At 40.5% G+C, this 13,597-nt stretch overlaps 2 protein-coding genes across 2 annotated transcripts; both read right to left on the bottom strand.

The window, feature by feature from the left end:
• Positions 1–393: 393 nt before the first annotated feature.
• LOC136174849 (olfactory receptor 8U9) lies at positions 394–1,353 on the bottom strand. Its single transcript, XM_065945109.1, has one exon. The coding sequence runs from the start codon at positions 1,351–1,353 to the stop codon at positions 394–396; it is 960 nt and encodes a 319-aa protein (XP_065801181.1).
• Positions 1,354–12,377: 11,024 nt separating this feature from the next.
• On the bottom strand, positions 12,378–13,322 carry LOC136174913 (olfactory receptor 8U9-like). The gene has a single exon (XM_065945177.1). It carries the CDS (start codon positions 13,320–13,322, stop codon positions 12,378–12,380), a length of 945 nt encoding a protein of 314 aa, XP_065801249.1.
• Positions 13,323–13,597: the final 275 nt, after the last annotated feature.

Here is a 13,597-nt window from a genome sequence, read left to right as displayed (position 1 = left end):
GCTCTTCACATGGGATATGATTAAAGGAACTGGAGAATCCTGAACCAGGGATTTTAAAGTAATGGAAAGGCGAAACCTTCGTCCTATAACTAGTTTTATATCCAGATAATGGTTTGTTATGCAATTATTCATTTGAGTAATAAAAAAGATTGGTATAAATTCCTATGGAACAAAGAATTATTATTTTAATATAATTTCATTTGAAAATGAGAGAACTGGCAAAATTTTCTAACAGACACTTATATCTGAAATCTCATTCTAAGTGAAAACCTTTAGAAAATTTTTTTACACAATGAACAGACATGTAGAAATCCAGTATTATGAATAGGCATTTTGGTAGCTTAAGAGAAAAAAATCAGACTGTGAGGAAAATTCTGTTTTTATTTATTTAAGTCATTTTCTTAATTTCATGAACATAAAAGCCTGGTTTCTACTCATAATGACTTTTTTCAGGGCATCTTTCACCTCCTTATTCCTAAGGCTGTAGATTAAAGGGTTCAACATGGGAATGATCACTGTATAGAAGACAGAGGCCATCTTATCTGTGTCAAGGGAATGATTAGAACTTGGCTGTAAGTACATAAAGATGAGGGTCCCATAGAATATGGTGACTGCCAGCATGTGGGAGCCACAGGTGGAAAAAGCCTTGCGTCTGCCTTCAGCGGAGCGCATCTTCAGGATGGCAGAAATAATGTACATGTAGGAGACAGAGACAACCAGAAGGGAAGAAATGAACATGAGACCAGCGCAGGCAAAAATCCATAGCTGCTTGGAGTGAGTGTCTGAGCAAGTGAGCCTGAGAAGAGGCATGTCGTCGCAGTAGAAATGATTGATGACATTGGAATGGCAGTAGGAAAGGCGAAAGGTGAGGATGGTGTGAAATAGGGCAACCAGGCAGCTGTAGCCATAGGGGGCAGCCACAAGCTGAACGCAGATGCCGGGGGACATTACGACCCTATAGAGGAGAGGGTTACAGATGGCCACATACCGGTCATAGGCCATGGAAGCCAGCAGCAAGCACTCGGCAGTCATGAAGGCCAGGAAACAGCCCAGCTGGGCAGCACATCCATTGAAAGAGATGACATTCTGTTTGTACAAGAAATTCCCCAGCATTTTGGGTGTAACGACAGAAGAATAGCAGAAATCAACAAAAGCCAAGTTACTAAGGAAGAAGTACATTGGTGTGTTGAGTCTTGAATCTGTTCTGATGACTAGGATCAGACCCAGGTTGCCCGCTGCTGTGAAGAGGTAGATGGATAAGAAGAGGACAAAGAGGGGCATCTTCAACTCCTGACGGCCTGTGAGGCCCACGAGAATAAATTCTGTCACCTGGGTGCAATTTAACTGGATCATGTGTCTTCAGTATGTCTGGGTGAAGAGAGGATAATGAAATCCAACTTAATTAAATTCAAGTCTGAATATCCTTTAAAACAATTGTTATTATCAACATGAAAAGGCTAACAGCGAAAGTGCTAGCATCCTTGAGTCTGGCGATGGGACAAAGAGTAAACAAAAAAATAGAAAAATTAAAAAAAAAAAACAGTAAATGAAGACATTTTATAGGAGAGACATGTTTATCTCCCCCAAATCAAGTGCATTTTATGAAATTAACAGCTGAAGATAGAATTTAGTCCACACTGACTCTTTGCTCAAAGCTCTTATTTTGTTTAAAATTTAACATTATTTTTTAAAAACATTAAAGCTATTGCTTTTATCAAAAATATCTTACCATTAATAATATAAAGGAAAATGAAGCCCCTGCAGTGACATCACTCTGAGAGACTTGCATATATGATACAAACCCCACATCATTGCAGTGCTGACAGAGCAGTGAACAGCACGCTCTAGCCATCTATTCTATACTCATGACTTATTGCAGGGAGGCCACCATGGACTGCTACATAATCTTCACAAATGTGTTAATAATGCAAATGCTGAAAATGGGCAAATTCATGAAAGACTTTAGTTATCTCATGAATTGTTTGTTATTTTTTTAAAAATAAATATATATATATATATATATATATATTTAAATTTTGGCTGCCCTGGTCTTCCTCAGTGCACTCAGGCTTTCTCAGCTCTCAGTGAGCAGGGCTCCCCTCTGCGGCGCCCAGGCCTCCCGTCTGGCCGGTGAGCAGTGAGCAGGGCTCCCCTCTGCGTGCCCAGGCCTCCCGTCTGGGCGGTGAGCGGTGGGCAGGGCTCCCCTTTGCGCGCCCAGGCCTCCCGTCTGGGCGGTGAGCGCTGAGCAGGGCTCCCCTCTGAGCGCCCAGGCCTCCCTTCTGGCCGTGAGCGCTGAGCAGGGCTCCCCTCTGCGCGCCCAGGCCTCCCGTCTGGGCGATGAGCGGTGAGCAAGGCTCCCCTCTGCGCGCCCAGGCCTCCCGTCTGGCCGGTGAGCGCTGAGCAGGGCTCCCCTCTGCGCGCCCAGGCCTCTCCTCTGGCCGGTGAGCGCTGAGCAGGGCTCCCCTCTGCGCGCCCAGGACTCCCGTCTGGCCGGTGAGCGCTGAGCAGGGCTCCCCTCTGCGCGCCCAGGCCTCCCTTCTGGCCGTGAGCGCTGAGCAGGGCTCCCCTCTGCGGCGCCCAGGCCTCCCGTCTGGGCGGTGAGCGCTGAGCAGGGCTCCCCTCTGCGCGCCCAGGCCTCCCTTCTGGCCGGTGAGCGATGAGCAGGGCTCCCCTCTGCGCGCCCAGGCCTCCAGTCTGGCCGGTGAACGCTGAGCAGGGCTCCCCTCTGCACGCCCAGGCCTCCCGTCTGGCCGGTGAGCGCTGAGCAGGGCTCCCCTCTGCCTGCCCAGGTCTCCCTTCTGGCCGGTGAGCGCTGAGCAGGGCTCCCCTCTGCGCGCCCAGGCCTCCCTTCTGGCCGTGAGCGCTGAGCAGGGCTCCCCTCTGCGCGCCCAGGCCTCCCGTCTGGCCGGTGAGCGGTGAGCAGGGCTCCCCTCTGCCTGCCCAGGTCTCCCTTCTGGCCGGTGAGCGGTGAGCAGGGCTCCCCTCTGCGCGCCCAGGCCTCCCGTCTGGCCGGTGAGCGCTGAGCAGGGCTCCCCTCTGCGCGCCCAGGCCTCCCGTCTGGCCGGTGAGCGGTGAGCAGGGCTCCCCTCTGCGCGCCCAGGCCTCCCGTCTGGCCGGTGAGCGGTGGGCAGGGCTCCCCTCTGCGCGCCCAGGCCTCCCGTCTGGGCGGTGAGCGGTGAGCAGGGCTCCCCTCTGCGCGCCCAGGCCTCCCGTCTGGCCGCTTTCCTTGCTGCAGACACAGGCTCCGCAGTTGTGTCCCATGGGCTCCGTTGTCCCAGGGCATGTGGGATCTTCCTGGACCAGGTATCAAACCCATGTCCCCTGCATTGGCAGGGGGATTCTTAGCCACTGGACCATGAGGGAAGTCCTATTTGCTTCTTATATTCCCATCGCATAGACAAGGAAGGGACACTGAGAGGTAAAGCAACTAAAAAGTAAGCTCGGCCAGGTTGTCTGTAGCACAGCGGGTTTCAAACGTGTGTTTTTCTGATGCAGGAGCCCGCCCACTACTAGATAACTAACAAGGACCTACCTTATAATGCAGGGTAGTCTTCCCAATACTCCAAAATGGCCTGTATGGAAAGAATCTACAGAAGATTGAATATATGTACCTGTATAACTGAGTCACTTTGCTGTTTAGCAGAAATTACAATATCATAAATTAATAAACATTATATTCCAATAAAAATTAAAAAGTAAATGCAAAATTTCTATTTGATTTCAGTTATTCTATTATACCTATGAGAAAAAAATTACAATAGATTCTCAGTAATGAACAGTTGATTTTCTAATAACAGATAAATGTTGAAAAATGCCGTTTCATTGAGATTTATGCCAAGAAGGGCACAGCAGAAAGAACCCTGAATGAAATTGGGAGGTCTTTATTTGAATGCTCTGTCACCCTCAAAATACATTAATTTTAGCATGTCAAAAATTCAGTTTGTTCCTGATATTCCTAATTTAAAATGGTACCTATTTTATCAAAATCAAAAATAATTTTTAACTGCACACGTATGGTTGTTTCTACAACTTTCTATGGGAAGAAGATGATCTTTAACAGTACCGATCAACACACGAAGCAGGTCATCGGAGTGTATAAAAGCCAAGCTAGTGGTCCCACAGATAGATGAATTCCACTTTGAAATCAGCAAGTATTTGATTGGAAGTTTGCTTTAGTAGCTCCAAGGCAGCAGCTAAGACTTCACTGTGTAGCAGCTAGAAGTGCTTCGGTATGACATTTTATCTTGTCTTAAATGCAGCACATGCATATAGTTGATAATACATTTGAAAGTCTATTATATATGATCTTTTATGATCCAACTCATGATATTTTATATTCACATTCCACTCACATCTCTTATACTGCAGTCACCACACAATAATTAGAATAACTATTTTGCAATCCTCAGTTGCAATATGAATTTCCATTTTTCCCTACTGTCTATGTGTTTTATCCTATGCTTATCTCTACAAGGTGAATGGTATTAAAGAGTTGGAAGAAAAACTCCTATTTATTCTTCAAAGCCTATCAAAACTCAACCTTTCCTAAAAAGAGATCTCTTTAAATTTCAGTTCCTCTGCTACTTACCAGTTTTCATTTTTGTGTTCTGGAAACATTTTATACGTAATTTATTTTCACATCTTTTCAAAATTTCTGTTTCCATATTTCTTCTTTTGATAGACTGTAAATTCCTTGGGTGTGAGCCATGAATTTTTTATTCATTTCTTAATATAGCCCCTTCTACACGCTTGGTGATAATGAATTAAATATTAATTTTTGTCATACTATTTCAATTTATGCTCCCATTCATAATTCATATTTGTACTTGTATCAAATATATTAAGGGTCACAATGATGATTTAATTTTAAAGTGCTCATCTCTCATTCTGGGTAAAATGACTAGATTTGCTAAAATGGAAAAGAGAGTTTTGACGTAGTTTACAATCTAATCAATTAAGTGCCTAGCATCTAAATGTTTGAATAGATTCTATCTCAAATATTTTAAATATTTTTTTCATTCCAAACTACTAAAAACCCATTTTATATAAGACCACATGTCTTCATAACTGAAATAAGATTAGAGGAAACATTATTATCCCTTGTTTCCAAAATACCATCCAAAATATTTTATTCTAAAATTGATTCTATTCTAACTCATTTTAAAACTGTTCATTTTTATGCCAGTTTTTAAATATACTCTTCTAAACTATACCTGGGTAGATGGTGTTCCTATTTCTTCTCCACATAGGTCTGGGCACCAGCAAACTGCAAGGTTTTGTCACTGATGTATCCCAAGGGATCTTTCTTACTTAGAGTATGACGCAAGTAAAATAATCGGAAAGCTTTAGAGCCCACACCTGAAATGAATCCCAAGGCAGGCTGGAGATCAATTAGCATTATTATCCAGTTTTGAAGAACTTCAGGCCTACAGTACAGTCTATGATATTATTGGCCTAAGATTTTCTAGCTTTTGAATTGCTCTTATTTGTTGTTTTAATTGTTACATTGTTGTTTTTGTTCAACAAAAAGATTTAAATCTATCCTTGGAAGAAAGATAAAAATTACCTTGTGAACTTTCTAACTACATCTCTTTCAAAGAATTTGGAGAACTCCCTCAAGAATCTATTTCTGAACATCATTGTCCTATTCTTTGAAATGTTCATGAAGTGTTCATTTCCTCTTTAGGTTGTCTCTGTCCATCATTACTTGATTTCCTTGGTGACCTAGTCTAAAGAGCACTTCCAGAGAGCTTTCTTAGCTCTTCTGTGTCAATAACAAAGTTGTACAGATAGAAAATGGTTTTAACATTTATTTGGAAACAGTGTGTCTGCTATAAGCTGAGTTCATAGATTGAGGCCCCAAACCCAGGGTGATGGTATTTGCAGATGGTCTTTAGGGAGGCAGGGTTGCATGAATGGCGTCTTCATGATAGAATTAGTGGCCTTTAAGGAGAGATTCCAGCCTGCTCTCTCTCTCTTTATACATAAACACACACAACATCACACTCTTTCATACACACACAGAAGAGGCCACGTGAAGACAGTTAGACAGCAACCACATACAATCCAGGAAAAGAGTTCCTACAAAGAACTAAATTGGTGAGGACCTTGATCTTGGACTTACCAGTCTCCAACATTATGAGAAAATAACGTTCTATTGTTAAAAAAAAAAAAAAAAAAAACACTAATTTTTATAGTATTTTGTTATGGTAGCTTGAATGGACAAAGACAGCATGTTTATGGAAACAATAATTCTCTACATTGAAAAAGTTTTTGTTGGGTTGGTGGGAGGGGGTGATGAAAGAGAAAGGAATTATGGAATTATATTTATTTTTCCAATATAGTGCAATTTCTGTTGCCTTCTCAGTAATTTATGATGTCCAGCATTTAACTGAGGATGCACCAGATAATTTAATTATATCTTCCAGAGGATTCAAATAGATAGGAGGTGAAAAACAAAACTTCTGTTATGCATAGTGAACCTAAAAGACATAAATGAGAGGATCAGTAAGACATTTGATGCAGAAGATGATCTCCAAAGCAAGGAAAATTTGCATCCCTAAGGATTCTGGATTAATGTTGGATAACCAGATTATCCTGTATATGGTTTGTGAGGACACAGGGAGGGATTAGTCTGCTTTGTATAGTGATTTTGTATATAAATTTTACCATGTAGTTTTCTATGAAATAAATTTCCAGTGATAATATGGACTTTAATAAAATGGCTGCTGGAGAGTGGCAGTGTTAGTATCTAACATTGTTTGTACACTGCATTAACATATGTTGTTCAGTGAACAGGAAAAGCAGCAAATCCTTGCATTTTACAGCTTGACATGATCACGATTTGTCAGCATCAATCAGGATTATATGAATTATCATGAATTATACTTAGTTAATTGCATAAGTATTCTGTAACTATGCCATACTTAATTTTATTTTAAGTGACAAACATATTTAATACAGTTGAAAAACTGTTCTGGCTTCATTTATGTTTTACTGTAAAATGGCTTGACTTCTACTTGGTATAGGGATGTTGGAAAATTAACTAAGTAGAAATCTGTATAAATCTCTGCATGCAAATACTTTAGATTGACTTCAAATGACAATAAAGAGGAGTTATTAACTACAGCTTGTTAGTATTGGGTTTTTATAGTGCTATTTCAATATTAGTTATGTATATATCTATATGTGTGTGTATATATATATATATAATCAAAGACTCTTCCCAGGGAAAGATTTATCTTCCCATTTCATAAGCTTTAGGAGAAAGAGTTCAGTTCAGCTGATCAAAGTTTTGGGAAGGGGAGAGTATTTGACTAGGAGATGCATTAAGGGAATTTTTAAGGTGAAGGAACTGTTTTGCATGTTACCTAGCGGGTTGTTACTTGATTCTATGCAATTATCATAAATTCATAGAACTGTATATTGCAAAAACTAAATGATATGTAAATTAATAAAAAGTTAATGAGATTGTCAGCCAATGCCAGGAAGAAATGCACACAAATATATTTAGCTGCATTATAAATGTATACCTTAATCACAGTCAAGATGGGGATTTATTGTCATGAGTAACTTTGGAAAATGATTCTTTGATTAGACACTGTAAAATTACAAACAAAAGGAACTGGATATGAACTTTGCATTATGGTTTATAAATCTGTTTCTCATGGTGGTTCAAGTTAATTCTGAAAGTGCTGTACATGCATGTTGGAGTTGAACAGTAATTAAATGACTTTTAAGTAGTAAAACAAGATTTCTCACTACTGGAGAGAAACTTGACAAATAAGCTTGTAAATGAGTAAAGCATACCATTGAGGCAAGAGTTTTACAGATAAACATGCAATTAGATAGTGCTCTTAGCAACTGTTCCCTGGAAAACAGTCCTCATCAATGGGATTTTCACTTGTATAGAGAAAGTTTGGGAGATTTTTGATTTTTTTTCTCCCCAGATCTTAAATTGAAAGCCCATTAGAACCTGAAAAAATATTTCATGCCATCTCCATGAGAAAGTACCATTGGGACTCATTTATCTCACATTTCTTTCTGAGTTGTCACAAGAGACTGATCTGGGAGAACTTGGGAGCTGAGCCTCTGTAAATAAAGCAAATGTGTCACTACAGTTATTTATAAACTTTGTGGAATAGATCATGACAAAAATTATGACAGATGGTGATCATTGAAACCCTGAATCCCCAAAAACACATCAATAAAGTTAACCTCATTTCAATAACACATTTTAAATCAGACCCACACAGCAATTTTCACAATTTCATGTTTTCCTTAACAGCGTTACTAAAGCAAATTATACTTAACAGTTTGAAAATCACAACTGTTTTCCAAGCAGTGCTAGTCACCTAGATCTCAAAGTTTTCAAGAGATAAGGTTTTTCTGATATTCCCTGGTGGCCCAGTGGCTAAGGTTCTGGCTTCTCACTGCTGAGCACCTGGGTTCAATCCTTGTTCAGGGAACTAAAATCTCACAAGCCATGTGGCCAAAAGCCAACAAACAAGCAAAAAAAAAAAAAAAAAAAATTAAACTTTCTTTTTCAAATTTATGTTTTGCAATTTTCAGGCTGGTGGGAGTCCTGGTAGAATTTATACCCTTATGAATGATACTACATTTAGGAAAGTTTATAATTGGAAGAACAACTGAACATTAATATTGTGAGGATTGGAGGAAATTTAGGAACAGGTCAGAAACAGCACTGGTTAGAGAGATGTCCCTTGTCAAAATAGAATTCCTATGAGGCTTATAAAAAGACTGAAAACCAGAGAGCTAGCAAGCAGCATGGGGCCATAGACTATATTTAGGCTCACAGCTTTCAGTGCTGTGAAAGCAGCTTGGTCTCGTGGCACTGACTCACGTTGCTTCTGAGTGACCTGAAGGAAGGTCTCTGGAAAAAGTATTAAGAGGAACAACTGGTCAGAGCTTCGGTTCTATCACCCCACTCCACCAGACTAATTTTAGTTATTATTGTTTATTGGGGCTTCCCAGGTGGCGCTAGTGGTAAAGAACCCACCTGCCAATGCAGGAGATGCAGAGATGCGGGTCTGATCTCAGGGTGGGGAAGATCCCCTGGAGGAGGGCATGGCAACCCACTCCAGTATTCTTGCCTGGAGAATCCCAAGGACAGAGGAGCCTAGTTCGCTACAGTCCACAGGGTCGCAAAGAGTCAGACACGACTTAGCACACATGCACATATTGATATTATTATTAATAACATAAAAAGCTCTAACCAAAATAATTCTACAAAAAATAAAATCATGTTTCTAACACATCCCAACCATTTACCAATGAGAAAGCTCACATCTTAAATAGGAAATAAAGTTAGTGGTTCTATCAGAAGTCAAATTCATGCCTCCTGATATCCTTATCCATTCAGTTTGCTTTCTTTTTCCAGAGGAAAAGAAAGAAAATGAAGTCACTCAGTCAATAGAAAGTCATGAAGTCTCAGTCTCTCTTTGAGACCCCATTGACTACAGCTTGCCAAGCTCCTATATCCTGGGGATTCTCCAGACAAGAATACTAAAGTGGGTTGCCATTCCCTTCTCCAGGGAATCTTCCTGACCCAGGGATCAAACCTGTGTTTCCTGTATTGCAGACAAATTCTTTACCATCTGAGTTAGCAAGGAAGGCCCCAGAAGAAAAAGGACTCAGAACTTCATGGCTAAGAGCAAACTAGATTTGTCAACATAGCCTAAATAATTCTTCAGACTTTTGCTTTTTCAAAGACTTGTTTTTAAACTTCTGAGCCCTTTGTGTGATAAGAAGAGGTGCTAGAAGTACTTCATATTAAGTAGGCTGAAAAAGTTGATGAATGTTAAACAATTTTAATGTTCAACATATATGACTATCAAGAGGACTTTTCTTTCTGGAAAATTACACAAATAATATATTGCAAAAATTTATAATACCATCTTAATTTGGGTTCCCCCAAATTGAGACACTGAATCAAAGATTGGTGTAAACGTGATTTGCTAAGAATTTTTCCCAAGAATAGCTATTGGATTGAATGGGAAGTGGCACCTGGTAAGAAAGTAAGCCAAGCAAAGATATAATATCAAAGTCCCCATGATAAGAATTTTGGTTAGATTCCAGGGAAGAATTCTGGAGAGAGATAGCTCAAGTTGATCTGAGTGGGCAAAGGAGCTTGAATATATACAGCTGACCCTGAACAACCCGTACCTCATAAATGTATGGATTAATCTGTGTATAACTTAGCACTGGCCTGCTCTATCAATGATTCCTCCCCTCATCATTGGATTAAAACAATCAGAGACTTTGTAGTACTGTAATATTTTTACTAAGGGAAAATTATTCTCATGTAGGTAGACCTGTGCAGTTCAAACTTGCAATGTCCAAGGGCCACATGTCTACTCCTGTGCCCATATCAATCATTGGCTAAGGGCTATCCCCATGGGATGTAAATTTCCAGTTGCTTCTGTCTTACCTGACAAGCAGGTATAACAGCTTCAGGAAACCTGATGCAGTTCTCCAATAAAGAAATATAGGCACTCTTAAGACAGAAAAGCCACCAGCTGAATACAGATATGGTAAAGAGATCGTTTGAGGCAATGGCTATCAGAGTGGAGCTCTGGACAAGCAACATCTAGATAACTTGGTATTGGTTTGCAAACATGAGAGTTTCCCGGGTGAAATCTGAAACTAGACAAGCATTCATGGAGGGCGGGGTGAAACAAAAGAAGCAGATCATCCCATATTGGTCAGTGGAGATTTTAAATAGCAAGGGAATATACCTGAGTCTTGGTTTGGGTGGCTATAAAATGAGTAAATCTCTACAAAGACCCCCTGGACTCTTAAAAGTTCATATAGAAGACTTATGGGTTCACTCATGCGGACCATCCAGCTGGTTTCAACACCGCAGGTTCTCCAGGCTGCATCCTTGACAATGGCTCCTGCCATGGAAGCGACAGGCAGAAAAGGCAAAGGCATGGAGGGAGGGATTGATAGCGAGGACCCTCCGATTGTCCAGGTCCAGATCAAGAGTCAACCAAAGGTCACATCCTCCCAGTGACCTCATTCAGCACTTGGAAACTATAAGTAACTGTTGAAAATGCAATTTTTTTTCTTGCTCTGTATCAGACCTACTGACTTATAAACGCTGATCCAGCAATATGTGTTCTAACAAACCCTCCAGATGTCATTAAGGAGAAAGGTACTAATTATACCAATCAAAAGGCATATATATTTAGTTACTTAAAAAAGGCAAAATCCAACTATTGGCTGCCTAAAAGAGACACAATTTTTACTCAGTTTTTGCCACTGCGAATGCAGGAGACATGGATTCAATCTCTGTTCCAGGAAGATTCCACATGCCTCAAGGCAACTATGTCTGTGCATTACAGCTTCTGATACTGCACTCAGGAGCCAGAACTCTGTAACAAGAGAAGTCACACAGTGAGAAGCCTGGACACTGTAGCTAGAGAGTAGCACCACTCACCACACCAAGCACGCAGGAGGCTTTGGTAACGCCATTCACCAGTCTGACCAGGATGAAGTCTGTGGTTCTTAGGAAACAATTGTTGAGGGCAGACTTTCTCAGCATTGAAACTTAACATAATTGAAGCCCTGAAACTTAGTATAATTGCTTTGTGTGTGACGGATTTTTCATGTCCACTATAGTTTATGTAGCAGCATCCGCACCCTTGGAGAAGGAGATGGCAACCCACTTCAATATTCTTGCCTGGAGAATTCCATGGACGGAGAAGCCTGGGAGGTTATGGTCCATGGGGTCACAAAGAGTCAGACACGACTGAGTGACTAACACATCCACACCCTTGGCTGTCTACACAGCAAGGCTACTCGTTTACACCACCTTGTCATGGAGAAAATCAATAATATTTCCAGGCATTGTCAAATAGCCCCTGGGTGAAACACCAATTCAGACTGAAATCACTGATATACAGTTGTCTCTAATTAGTGTTTAATTCAGAATATATTACAAAAGCATTCTAAGATACATTATTAAAGCATTCTTATAATTTTAAACTGAGTATTAAAGGGAACTCAGTTTTGTCTACCTTTGGCCTATATCTACTTATGTTGATATCAGATGAAATGAATTTTTATAAATATATAAATGTATATACTTTTATGTGTAAATATATATATGCATATATAAAATTTGAGAAATGGCATGTAAGTTTCTATGATACTTTCTACATATAAGTTAACGATTCTAAGTCATTTGATTACAAAGAATTCAGAGAATGAATTTATTTTAGTTTGAAGAAATCTTTACTGAACATCAAATAAAGTCAAGTCATTTGACTAGTTTTTCATAGTTAACTAAAAAAAAAAAAAAATGTACCATGAGAGAAAGTCCACTTTCATTTATTCAAATCATTTTTTAGATGTCATGAACACAGAGCTTGGTTTTTATTGGTGATGACTTTTTTCAGGGCATTTTTTACATCCTTATTTCTGAGGCTGTAAATTACAGGGTTCAACATGGGAATGATCACTGTATAGAAGACAGAGGCCATCTTATCTGTGTCAAGAGAATGCTGAGAACTTGGTTGTAAGTACATAAAGATGAGGGTCCCATAGAATATGGTGACTGCAAGCATGTGGGAGCTACATGTGGAGAAGGCTTTGCGTCTTCCCTCAGCTGAGCGCATTCTCAGGATGGTAGAAATAATAAACATGTAGGAGATAAAGACAATCAGAACAGAGGAGATGAAAGTAACACCAGCACAGGCCAAAATCCATCGCTGTTTGGAACGTGTATCTGAGCAAGTGAGCCTGAGAAGAGGCATGTCGTCACAGTAGAAATGGTTGATGGTGTTCGAGTGGCAATAGGAGAGACGAAAAGTGAAGATGGTGTGAAACAGCGCCATGAGAAAGCCATAGCTGTAGGGGACAGCTACGAGCTGAATACAGACTCCTCGGGACATTGAGGCCATATAGAGGAGAGGGCTACAAACAGCTACGTATCGATCGTAGGCCATGGAAGCCAGCAGCAAGCACTCGGATACCATGAAGGTGAGGAAACAGCCTAACTGGGCAGCACATGAGTTGAAAGAAATAACATTTTGCTTGTACAAGAAATTTCCAAGCATTTTGGGTGTAACGACAGAAGCATAACAGAAATCAACAAAGGCCAGGTTACTGAGGAAGAAGTACATTGGCGTGTGGAGTCTTGAATCTGTTCTGATGACTAGGATCAGACCCAGGTTGCCTGCTACTGTGAAGAGGTAGATGGATAAGAACAGGACAAAGAGGGGCATCTTCAACTCCTCTTGATCCGTGAGGCCCACGAGAATAAACTCCTTTACCTGAGTGCAGTTGATTTGTGCCATATCTCTTCCAGACATCTGCATGAGGAAGTAGGAAAAAAAGAGTTAAATTCAAGTTGCCAATATATAAGTGGTATTTTTATGCTTTGATATCTTGTAAGGAAATGTAATGCTCAGAATTCTCCAAGACAGGCTTCAGCAATACGTGAACTGAGAACTTCCAGATGTTCAAGCTGGTTTTAGAAAAGGCAGAGGAACCAGATTTCAAATTGCCAACATCCACTGGATCATCGAAAAAGCAAGAGAGTTCCAGAAAAACATCTACTTCTGCTTTATGG

Source organism: Muntiacus reevesi, chromosome 9 (assembly GCF_963930625.1).
Source record: "Muntiacus reevesi chromosome 9, mMunRee1.1, whole genome shotgun sequence".
Lineage (NCBI taxonomy): Eukaryota > Metazoa > Chordata > Mammalia > Artiodactyla > Cervidae > Muntiacus > Muntiacus reevesi.
This window is presented reverse-complemented; position numbering and strand designations above follow the sequence as displayed.

Excerpts from the sequence above, each read along its gene's own strand:
- LOC136174913 (XM_065945177.1), bottom strand. The coding sequence starts at position 13,322 with ATGGCACAAATCAACTGCACTCAGGTAAAGGAGTTTATTCTCGTGGGC.
- LOC136174849 (XM_065945109.1), bottom strand. The coding sequence starts at position 1,353 with ATGATCCAGTTAAATTGCACCCAGGTGACAGAATTTATTCTCGTGGGC.